Raw genomic sequence first — 12,500 nt, 5'->3', positions numbered from 1 at the left:
TGCCCAGGGGTTTGTGTCATTACTGGGTGTGTTTTATTTATTATTTAGGAGTCTGGTGGCCTGGGGGATGAAACTGTTCCTCAGCCTGCTTGTCAGAGTTTTTGGGGTTCTGTATCTCCTCCCTGATGGTAGCAAGGAGAACATGTTGTTGAGTGGGTGGGTTGAGTCTTTGACAGGCTTTCGATGGTGCCTCTCTAGAAGTCTTTGAGTATCTTGGGTCTCAGCCCAAACGTCTTTAGTCGCCTGAGACCGTGCAGGCGTTGATGGGCCTTTTTGGCAACGGACGTGGTGTGGCTGGTCCAAATGGAGAATGAGAGAGAAGTCGAGAGACTGACTGACTGACTGACTGACTGAAATAGAAAAACCTGTGTGTTCCTCAGGAGCGTGTGATCAACCATGCAGCTGGCAGCCACGGCGTCTCTGGCATCTTCTTCAAATACGACACCAGCTCTCTGATGGTGACGGTCAGGGAGCAGCATATGCCGCTGTGGCAGTTCCTGGTGCGGCTGTGTGGCATTATCGGGGGCATTTTCTCCACAACAGGCAAGTCTGCTTTCCACTCACATCGAACCCTGCAAAAAATATCCATCTTAACAAGCCATTTAATTCATTCATTTTGACTCTCAAAAGGTGAAAATTAACTGTCAATAGGGTGAGATAATTTTGCTTGTTTACAACTTATTTCAAGGTGTGTCATTTCCTTGATAATAGTGGAGTGATATGGCATGTTCTGCCTTCTTTCAAGACACTTGTTTTCAGAAGATTCTTGAAACAAGTGAAACTGCACTAGAAACGGAGACCTTTAATATTAGAGATGCCCCACTCCAGGCTCTGCCAATTGTAAGAAATTGAACTCTTCTGGTCTCCTAAATGGGCATGATTATCAGCTTGTGATTGGCTGTCTGTCATTGGTATGAAGCTTTATTGGATGACCAGTCTCCTCCTAAGTGGCAGTGGTGAAACCTCCATGGCACAGATACAGGAAGTGACTGGAGTTTGGGGTGTCTCTATCTATATAAGGTCTCTGCTAGAAACAAGCAGAGTCTCATTGGCAGAATCTTTACTTCGTTTTCAGATTGAATATGAGACCTAATGATTTAAGATTCAACATTTTTTGCAGTGTGCTTTGCCATATGCACCCAATTTATCCAATTAATAATTTACATAAGAGAAAGGTATCTTGAATTAAAATTCATCCAATCCATCCTTCCCTGTCGTTTCCCTTTCCTAGGCATGCTCCATGGCTTTGTTGGCTTCTGTTTCAATGTCGTCTGCTGTCGCTTCAGGCTGGGAGCCTACAGGCCCAGAGAGGTGAGTCCTGACGCTATGCACAACACACACGCTCCTATCCGGCACAGTGATCAGGCTATTTATCAGTGGTTCTCAACCTGGGGGTCAGGAGTCGGGACCCCCCAGGGGGTTGTGAGATTATTTTGAGGGGACACAGGATGATTGTCAAAAGAGAGAGAAAAAAATAGGAAATTATTTTTCTCCCATGATGATTACTCTCCTATACCAATGGTTTAATGTATTATGAAGCTACATAAAGTATAAAAAGGATTTCACTGAGTGAGTGAAATCTTTTTTTGGGGTCGCAGCTCAAAAAGGGTGAGATCCATTGATCTACATTACTGTGAGAAATATTTCTGCTAAAGATCAGAATAAATTATGTCAAAAGAATATGTATAATGCATGCTAACCTGTACCAAGATCAAATCAACAGTGCTATTACTGCACTATCTCTGTTTCCAGGCTGTGCAGCCACACAACCAGATGAATAATCACCAAACCCCTCTGCTGGCTGATGATGCCCCTCAGGAGTAGCTGGACCTTGTTCCATCACTGCACGGTGACCTGTTTGACTGACTAACAGCTAACTGAATGAATGAATGATTACTGAGTTTCACTGCTTTGTCATTCCAGTGGAATTCCATGTTATTTATTTTTCTTCCACTTTCAGAAGTATTGTGAACTGGTTTGCTAAAGGCCAACTCTACTACATGTCATGTCATGTGTTTTTTTTACTGCAAAAGGTAAAGCTGATCTACAATATATTGCAACATGTTATGTAAGATTGTCAATTATGGTTTGTACACTGTACCATTCACTTGATTAATAGTGGACTCTGCATCTGTTCATATGTGGTGCTGTAGAGATAGAGACATTGTATATTTCACTACAGACCTTTGGATAATAATGCATCATCCGTGCCCTATGAGCAGTTCTTTTATTTCTTTTGACATTATTGCCTTTATATGCCATGTGATGGTGTTTGTGTCTTTGGAAATATCTCAGGCTTTCTGTTCCATTTGCTGTAGTAACAGATGATGAAGTTTGAGTAGACGAAGTTACAAGTTCATATGAATGGCCTTCAGGATTAATGGATGGCCTTCAGAATTAGTCAATCAGTCAAGTGTGCAATGGACCAAAAAAGTCAAATTTGAACAAGATGATCATAAATCTCAGCCTATATAAAACACAAAGGGACTTATATAAAACTGGGTTCATACAGTCACTTGTATTATATTTAGGCTTTTTGATTCACTGGCATTCATTTTCAGCAAGTCTCTTTATGAGTAGCTTGGGACTGAGGAGAGAGATGAGATCATCTGAAGACTGCAAACAATGTCAGAATAAGCTATATCAAACGTTCTGGAATATCATAAATTATATGGATGTTGTTTACAATGTGTGTGTTTTTTTAAACCTTTATTCAGGGGAAGTCTGAGAGCAATGCTCTGTTTTTCAGGATCGCCCTGGTCACATTTACACCTGAAAGCTGACCAGTACAGCCACAGTCTGATCTGCTGGCCACTGAGCAGCTACAATGGAGCAGTTTGGGTTAAGACAGTATGGCAATCCATCGGTTAAAGACAAAGAAACAAAAAAACATGAGTCTTGGGAGATTAGGGTTAAGGGCCTTATTCATCAAGGGTACCTATTTTATAATATCTAGCATTGCACACTGCAGAGAGCAAGGTTTATTCTGTAAGCAGTGCCAATGATGTCAAAAATGTCTTAAATAGTGTCTTAGTTTTGGTATTCCTCTCTCCACAAACCATGTGAATCACATATATGTAACTGCAACTGCCTGTAGGAAGCATTTCTTAACTTTTTATCTTATTTCTACACAGTATATTCATTGCTTCTCGAAGCCAGTTTACCAGTCAGGTTAAAGAAATTGCATTTTAACAAGAACAGTTCTTCCCCAATCAGGGATTGAACCAACCAACAAACTGTCAGGTAGTGAAGGATAAACCAACTGTTCATTCTGCTGAGCTACTTCTGAGCATACATGAACTCCCCTTCATCATCTTATTTCCACAAGGGTTCACACTACTGATAACAATAACATGAGTGAGGGGTTAGAACCAGCAGCCTTCTGCACATCGACTGATCTCTGAACTACAATAGCCAAAGATCTCTTCCATCTCATTCATCAGCTTATTTTTGAGTGCTCAAATGATTGGCTGTATTACTGCATCGCTGACCAACAACCACATTGCTTGTGCCTTACAATCAGCTTATCCACTGGTTGTTACTGTACCTCAGTGGTTCTCAACTGGTCTAGGCTTACGACCCACATTTTTCCTAGTCATTAAGTCGCAACCCAAATTTCAGATTCCTCAATGTCTATACGCTTTTTAAACCAGTTTAAACCGGTCATGCTCGCAGCAAGCAGGCCATGTTTGGTACCAATGGATTTCTTAGGCCTTCTAGTTTCAGAGGATACAAGTATCTTCAATCTGGCTTTAAAAGTGAGCTCACTACAGCCTCTGAAAGACAGCAATGTTGGCCACAGACACCGGCGTTCTCAAAGAGGAACTTTTTTTCATACACACACATCCGCGATCCACTCAAAACGGCCCCGCGACCCACTTCTTCCCACCATTTCTTAACATGAAAGGAGTGAATCCTTAATAGTTTGATTTCCCGGGCCGTCTCAGCCTTTGTGCTTTACATGCACTCCGAATTTCCAATAAACACCAATCACCTGCTTTCATAATTTTGGAAGGTCCGGAATTGATGAACTACGAAGTTCACCATGAAGGGACTCGAACCCTCAGTCTTCCGATCCAACGTCAGACTCCTTTTCCATTAGGGTACCTTCTTCATTTGCCACTAGAAAAAGGTTTTTGTTATGAATCTTTTCAGGATCAGAAATTTTTTGTCCTCATCGAAACCTTTATTTATTTATCGAAAGACCTCAGTGGAACGCGTCGGGTCACTTTTTGTGTTAATTTCTTATGGAAAGAACTCTACATGGTGAGGTAGAAGATTGTTAAGTTGAACGGACTGCAGCACACTGGCACATTTTGTTCTCTTCTAGTTTATTTCAGTTTTGCCAAGCAGACTTGAATGAAGTGTTTTCAGTGCAGGGAAGAAGAAAGAAAAAAAAGGGTGGTCTAACATTTTTTGTGAAATGACACTAGAAAAATGAGATGAGATGGCGTTAAGTGTGGCCATTCATTAGAGACATAAGCGTAACTCCAGCTTGGGGTCTACCAACAGTGCATCAAACAGCAGAGACGGACACACAGGAGAGTGAACTCCACAACAAGCATTTTGGTTCATCGTCCCTTTCTGAAATCAAGAGGACAGTCACCAGCTCACTATGGTTACACCACAGATGCAGGCTTTTTGCATGAACACATTTAATCCCTTTTTCTCCCATAAAGGCTCATCATTGTATGTACTGTACTTGTATTCTGTTAAGAGTCGAGACTTGTAACACAATACAATACTGTACATCCATCTCTTAATTGTTTTAGTAAAAAAATCTGACTTGCCTGTCCCACGTTAACACTTTTGGTAGATTCTATGGGAAGCTGTGGTGGGATCCTGTGAAGATGCTCACCAAGCAAAATCAACAGTCAAATACATTTTTTGGTAGTCTATAAGAATAATATATAAGTTCAACTATTTACAGATCTTCCAAACTCTGATGTATTCTTATTTATATATAATACACCGCCAAGGTCTACCATGTATGTCAGACTAGCCTTTGACGCAAGTATTTATAAAGATGTAAAAGTAGTAAACTTAGTTTCAGTACAAACTGCTGTACAAACAGGCAAAAAGTGGATGAGCATTAAAACAAACAAGGTTTATGTTCAAAGACACACTGATATATACTGTTTTTGATAGTAACTCAATGAGCCCCAACAGTAGGAAAGGTGGTAGATCTGTATGGTCGGATATTTCTAGAAATACAGTTCTCTTGTCAAAATGGTCAAAATTTAATAGCCAAGTTTCTCTCAATCTTCACTGGATTGGCCTTGAAATAGATAAAAACCACCAGTTAGTGCCACCAGTAGTACTAGTAGTAATAGATTTGGATATCACCGGAGTAAAAAAAGAAAGAAAAAGAAAAACAAGAAGAAGATAAAAAGGAATTGACAGAAATTACCCTCCAATGGAGCACTGACATTATTTCAAGTATGCAAACAAAATCATCACAATTATCAAGGCAATGATTCAAGAGGATGAGCTGGGGAAAAATACAGAAAAGTTACACAAAAGGCTTATTGTTGCATATATAATCGGCCACTTTGAGGAGAAGACGGTGGGTAGAAATCGAATGACGACACTCAGATGTGGACACAATTTGGTGTTGGGGGTCAGTGCGGGTTCTGACGAGAGATTTTCCAAACTAAACAAATACATTTCGTGGCTAGTAGACCTCGCTCTCCCTTTCGAGTGATTGGCCCCCGGCGCAGCCCCCGCCTGCTTGTCCAGACTAAAAGGAGGACCTGCATTGTCCCTTCATGGACGGTCAGTTCCCGGTGTCCCGCTGAGGCCCAAGGGCTGTGGTCTGTGGCGCGAGGCGGCTCAGTTGGTCAGTGTGCTGGATGCTCGGAAGTAGGAGAGGAACTTGAAGCACAGGCTGACCACGAAGTACCAGATGTTTCTGGCCATCTGGGAGCGGGCGATGAACACCCTCCAGATGAAGACCAGCAGCAGCGTGTTGAAGGTGTAGCGGATGTTCCTTAGCCTGGGGGAGGGAGACAGAGAGAGGTAAGAATATCTGAAGGGCCAGCTTACACTAACAGGCAAAAGTTTGGACAGGAAACACCATATATTTCTTTATTTTTTCCTATTTTCCACATTTTAGAATAATAGTAAAGACATCAAAACTATAAAATAACAAATGGAATCATGCAGTGACCACAAAAGTGTTAAATAAATGTAAACTATCTTATATTTTTGATTCTTTAAGGCAAGAAACACTACAGGTGAATAGGGCATTTTTTTAACTAAAAGATATCACCATGAAACCTCCCCAGTTGATTATTTACATTAAAGGGATAGTTTACTAGAGAGAGAGAGCTCTGGAGGCTGCTGCTTCAGAGCGCCGGGTCTCGATACACGGTGTGCTCAGCGTCCAGAACGCTTGACCTATTTCAGTTAGTGTATGGAACTAGCTGATAGGACCCCACTTCAAACAAACCGAACTATCCCTTTAAGACAAGTTTTCTGAAAATTTACATTCAAATATGTAAATGAGGCATTATCTAATAAATGGGTGCTAATTTGCATACATTTCCAGAACAGACATGTCAAGTCAAGTCAAGTCAAGTTTATTTGTATAGCCCTAATTCACAAGCATGTCCCAGAGGGCTTCACAGAAAATGGGCTCTATCGTTGCATCGGCGTATAAACTGCGTTTAGTGCCAGGCGCAGCCTAGATTAGTGGGTGTGGACCAGCGCACTTGATATCTTGGTGTTGGCGCAACAGGTGGCCTTAATCATTATAACCACGCCTTTAAGCCTAAAATTATGCACTATCTGCTCATTGGGGAACTGCAGTAAACGAATCACATGCTTCACTTTTCAGCTCCAATTCCACGGAGCGATCCAGTCCGGCTTCAGAAAAGCTGAGGGCTCTGATCTCCCCCCCTCCCTTTTATCCCCTCTTGTCTGTCTCCATATATAGGCTATTATTCCATATTATTCTCAAACCAATCTAACTGCAGTTTAAATACTGCAAGCATGTAAATACGCTACATTATACCAAGAGCAAAGTGAAAAGAATGTTCTAAACGCATCAGCTAGAAAAATATAGCCTATCCATATGATGAGATTAATTAGATTGGTGAAAGTTTGTCCAGAATGATATCGTTTTGCTACCCTTTCTTCTCCCCTGCTGCACAGGTAGGATGATGCACATAAATATAGCCTACATTATGTAAAGTCATTGCATAAATGTGTTTTTATTGTAAAACTAAAATGTGAAGTAGAGCCAATTTATTGGAGCGGACATCACAGTAGGACATGACAGTAGAACCGCGTTACACTGTCACTCATCTAAATCACGTTAAATCTACAAGGGATATATATAGCCCCAATATCACATATATGTTTCACATAGGGTGGTGTTTTCATTTCGATGTTTTATTTGGTCCAATATTGAAATGTTCTACAATTGCAGGTTGTGTTACCATTACACATTATTTAGATCTACCTTTATATCTATTTCGGCTCATTTGGTTGCTATTTATTAGCGCATTTGGTTGCTATTTATTAGCGAAATGGATTAGCCCAATGCATGCTGGGAGATTTCACATGCCAGGCAGTGAACTTACAACTTCTTTTTTCTATCAGACGTGTGTTGTGTCTGTCTGAGCGAGGGAGTCAGAGAGAGAGAGTCGTATTGTGCCTGTCAGACTGATGAGCATGCAAGAGAGAGGGAGTGACACAGAGAAGGGTGACAGAGGAGAGGCAGAGGAGCGCTCCGCGCAACTGGCGCACTGAATAGGCCTGGTTTTCAAAAGCGCAAAGCGCTAAATTTACGCCAGGTGGGAAGATATCATTAGGCCAGTATTTAAGGCCGAAACGCCGAAACGCCCATTCTCGCCCATTCTGGGACTGCGCCCGGCCCAGTTCGCCTAAAGCGCATTTGGGGGTCTAAAGCCATGTTGATATCTTCCTGAAGCAGGCGCAAGGCACGTTTTTTGCGTGTAAGGCCAGTTTTTGCGCCGAAGGCCTGTGGGAGAATAGGGCCCCACATGTCAAGCTAATTCTAGCTGACACAACAGTAGCAAATTACAGTAGTAAACATCCTTTTGTTGACATATTAGAGCCAAAGGTTTTTACTGAGGGAATTTTGCATATCCCTTTTTATCACTCCATAAATCAGACAATACTGTCAACAGTCATACAAATAAAATACAAATCCATTTTCGCCATGTTTTTAGGAATAAAATGTTATATAAATCAGGCTATGATTGAATGAAATAATGTATGAACAAACCCCTCTGTAAAACATTTAGAATATAGATAGGAATAAAACTGGAAAGTTTGGTGCATGCAAGTGCTACTGAAGTGGAGATTTCTGTCTCAGAGTATGAGAAAAAACATTTTGAGAAAACGCCTTTGGATCAAAATTGCTGAAAAACATATCACATTCAGGTGTATCCAGACTTTTTTACTGGCAGTGTATATGAAGAAATGCAAAATCCTCACTACTCACTTCCTCAGATGCTGCCTGGCAGCAGGAATCTCAGACATGTCTTCATTGAGGACGTACTTCTTGGTGCCGATACAGTAATTCTCGATGTACTCCGGCCAGTTCAGCTGGCGCACATCAAAGTTAAACGTCTGCAAGACAGGAGGCAGAGATGGGAGGCTGTTGAGACAAGGGCACGACTAAAGTTTCTGTTGTCTGTTGAAAATGTCTTGTGGTATTACAATCAATGCTTGAAATCCCACACTCAGTCTGTAGAGGGAGCAATAGGCTTACTACTGCTATTTTAATGCAGTATATTCCCAGCGAGCAGCAGGCAAATTCCCTAAGCTGGCTGCTTTCTCAACCATACCAGGGTCAAATAGTACACACAAATATTTCTGTGTTTGCTTTAATCTGCTTATAGTATCAGATGAGGGGCTTATCTCCATTCATAGTGTCAGGTGAAAAGGAAGAGTCCACTCGCTAATACTTTCCTGTAATTCTCTCAACTTTCCAACACTCTCTGACTTGTCTTATGTGATGGAGCTGGAATAGGTATCTGTCAGCACTGTGGGCCATGTCAGGCCTGTGTGTGGATGAACCTACCTTCCTGTCCTCTGGGGTGAGCTGGCTCATCAGCATGGCCATATTCTCAGAGTTCCACTCCCAGTCCTGGTTGCTGAAATACTCCAGCAGGCCAATGGCCTTGTGGAGACGGTTAAAGATACGCATCATCCTGGAGAGAGAGCGTGAGAGAGAGACACAGAGAGGTCAGTCAGAGGTTACACCACAATGGACCTTATGGTAATCCACTTTAGATTTTCAGCGCAGCAGGAGGCAGCAAGTCTTACTGGGGCTTCTGTCCAGTGAGGCGCAGGTAGAGGTCATAGATGAGGGCGGGGAACTTGTGGCTAACCAGGATCCAGTACTGGTTGATCAGGTAGTTGGAGGTGATGTTGGCATTGGGCCTGCGGAAGGCCTGCTCCAGGGGGTTCCTCTTGAAACTTGACATCACATGGTGCTCTGCAAGGGGCGCATGGATGAAGAGATGGATTACACAATAAACTAGTGTTTTTACTTGATTGAAGGCTTTCTAGTAAAGGCTATAAATGCCAACGCAATACTAGATGCACTGAAATAAAAGATGGTCATTCATAATAAATAGCAGAATTTGAACAGTCGCTCGTAGTTCACATGTTTATTTATAAGAATCAGTCATCAGAAACAGTGAAATAGGCAGATTCCTGACTTCCAGGAGCCGCGGCTGACGTTCATAATACATGTAATGTGATTTGACCTCGAGTAGCCTATGGATTAGCAGGCAGACGCAGTCACAGCATGATCTTAGCCACCAGGCAGCACAGCTGGCCCCTCCTCCCAGCGTTCGGCAGCATTCACCCACAGATAAAAGGAGGGAGCCACGTGACCTTCACACATTACATCACACGCAGCCCGTACTGCAAGTTGCCATGGCAACCGATGTGTAGTGGTTGCAGGGGCCACGTTGACCAGATCCGAGGTGACAGCCAGATGTGGCCCAGCTGCCTGCGAGGATCACCATTAACCTTCAGCTGCCCTCCAAGAGACGGCCCACTAAGGCTATGCTGTGCTTGGGTACAACACTTTGCCAGAGACAGCAACAAGGTGACAAGGTGCCGGCAGCTGGTGGGACTCAGAACCACTCGAGCACACAAATGGCCTGGATACTCCTCCCACCTAAACTGTCTCTGTAATTACACATCCAGGAGGCAACTAGGCTCCACCCCCCCCCCCCCACCGTGAGTGCATCTACTGTTATTTGGTCTCCGCTGATCCTCTTGTTCTTGATTAGCTTCCTTCCTAGCTCTTATTTGGGCCAGTGAGATTAGTGTGCCCTATCCCTCTTTAATAACTGAATTGAATTGCAGTGATGGGGCTTAATCCCGCTACAAGCCATCTGGTAGCAATTTCCACGGTCAAGGGAGCATATTTGCTAATCTGAGAGAGAGCGAGAGCAGGGGAGAGAGAGAGAGAGAGAGAGAGCGAGAGCAGGGGAGAGAGAGAGAGAGAGAGAGAGAGAGAGAGAGAGAGAGGGTCCCCTGTCGCCCTGCTGTGTTTAACCACAGCCCTCTAATCTCAACGCCCTCGATGACCGCTGGGATGGAAACAACAGTTCTCATTCTCCTTGTGCGTTTTCACCACTTGTATTTATCATACGCTCAAATAATAAGAACAGATGACAGATCATGCTTCCACCACAACATCAACACAAACACTACTGAAATACTCATTCGATAAGTCTCTAAAATTCAGAAACAGTATGTCTCTTTCTAAATTCAATGAGATTCAAAATTGTATATATATATAAGCGGTAAGATATACAGAACCATATTTTCAGATCTGCTTACAGTAATGACATATATTTTGGGGTAGTGTGTCTCACTAATTCCCTCCAATTTGTTAAATTCGTCTTCTGCCAGTTTCCACCAGGTGGCAGACACTCTCCGTACAACTCCCAACCACACAGCACAACGTCACCACAGCACAGGGTCAACAACATGTCAAAACATTGGAGTATTGATTTGTGATGATGAAAAGCAAACCGGTGTGACAATATTGTTTGCCGGCCAGCAGACACAGACAAAACAACTCTATAATATGCCGCCATGGTGACAGGCTTACCGTTCCCCTCAAGCAGGGCACAAATCATGTACCTACCAATCTCTCCCCAGTGGAAAGGGTTGATGCCGCCGGTCGTGCAGTTATAGACCAGTGCTGATTTAGGTCTGCAAGGTGTGTGGGAGTAGAAGGTCAGTAGAATGCCCCGAGCAAGCCGAGGCCACCAGTCATAAAAATACACAAACATACATTTCCCAGTACCGCTGCAGTCTGTCTGTGTAAGCAATAGGACAATGGTGCGATACAAAGTTGATCATAAATTGCATTGAGACAACCTATGGAGTTCATGCAGACAAATCAGAGTGCTGACGAGCTACGCATATACAGTACCTGGGCTCTGCGAAACAGCATCAGGGTCAGTGAAATCCATCTTGGCCCTTGACACACTTTTCAATGCCGGAGTCCATAATTCACACTTTCATATTTAATAAGGACTATTTGTATGCTTTGTGGCAGTGCTGGTATGCAGCCACATGCTCCAACGTCACTTAAGTGATGTGGGACTTTGAGTCAAGTCACTGTTGACTGTGTTAGAAAGCTTTCGAGGCCTTGGTAACCCCCTCCTGGCCTGAAGATGGTGCTACAGTAATGGCTCATTTCCACCACATATAACAGCACAGTACAGCTCTACTCGATCTGGTCTTACCAAATATCTATTTGATATAGACTCTGTTTCCATAGCAAGTTTACTTGCCTCCGCCCACACCAGAGGCCTGTACTACAAAGCAAGATTAGTGGTTTAGCGAGGTAACTTCAGGTTTAACCCTGGTTTGGCCGTGCTACGAAGCTAGTTAACTTCTTACCGACATATATTTCCATAGCAACTTATGCTTCACACTTAACCTGGTCCGCAGCAGGTTAAGTTGCAAGGATAAGATTAGACCTTAAAAGGCACCGCCCACGAACCAATCGAATCAGCAGTTTGGAAAAATGGCCAACCCCTTTCTGGACGAGTTTCCCATCGAGGAAGGAGCACGAATAGAGAGCCCCAGGAACGAGTCCGGAAATCATCGATGCTAACAGCCCTGGTTCTTCACAGTTTTCGCCTATGGGAGTTTTGAATGGGTTTTTGGCGTGATGCTTCTAATAATCTCTCTGGGCAACGCTGGCTTAATCAAATGCGAACCAGTGTTTAGTAACATCATCTTCACACACGAGGCCCACTTTTATGAGTTTTGAAGCTTTTATGTGCCGTTAAAATGGTGGCTAGCTAGCAAACGGCTAAATGAGACTACACTTTTGAATCGATGGAGATATATACGTCAATAACGTCACCACTCAAAGGACGAACACGGAAATTCTCTTTCCCTCACCTGGTTCAGCCCCGTTCAGCCCGGGGTAATCAGTGCACACATCCAACAACAGTCCAGGTTGAGTGCTGACGTGACGTGGA

General features: G+C 43.1%; 2 protein-coding genes across 2 annotated transcripts in view; one reads left to right on the top strand and one right to left on the bottom strand.

Annotated features, from left to right (window-relative positions):
* The window catches only part of LOC310771945 (endoplasmic reticulum-Golgi intermediate compartment protein 2-like), an 8,089-nt gene extending 5,446 nt beyond the window's left edge, over positions 1-2,643 (top strand). The window contains exons 12-14 of the mRNA XM_083664439.1: positions 381-543; positions 1,232-1,311; positions 1,753-2,643. Coding sequence (XP_083520565.1) covers positions 381-543; positions 1,232-1,311; positions 1,753-1,824 — 315 coding nt within the window. The 3' untranslated portion in view covers positions 1,825-2,643. The remainder of the gene's footprint in view (positions 1-380; positions 544-1,231; positions 1,312-1,752) is intronic.
* A 1,738-nt stretch (positions 2,644-4,381) lies between these two features.
* Positions 4,382-11,214, bottom strand: LOC310771946 (fatty acyl-CoA reductase 1-like; the record flags this gene model as incomplete). The annotated part of the gene is made up of 5 exons (XM_083664440.1): positions 4,382-5,995; positions 8,474-8,601; positions 9,056-9,185; positions 9,301-9,472; positions 11,147-11,214. Coding segments are annotated over 5 exons (661 nt in total), but the record flags the coding sequence as incomplete, so codon positions are not given.
* Between the last annotated feature and the right edge of the window lie 1,286 nt (positions 11,215-12,500).

The sequence above is a fragment of the Poromitra crassiceps genome (genome assembly GCF_964638095.1).
Source record: "Poromitra crassiceps genome assembly, contig: HAP1_SCAFFOLD_1552, whole genome shotgun sequence".
NCBI lineage: Eukaryota > Metazoa > Chordata > Actinopteri > Beryciformes > Melamphaidae > Poromitra > Poromitra crassiceps.
Note: the sequence above shows the minus strand (reverse complement) of the source record. Positions and strands in the feature narration are given on the sequence as shown.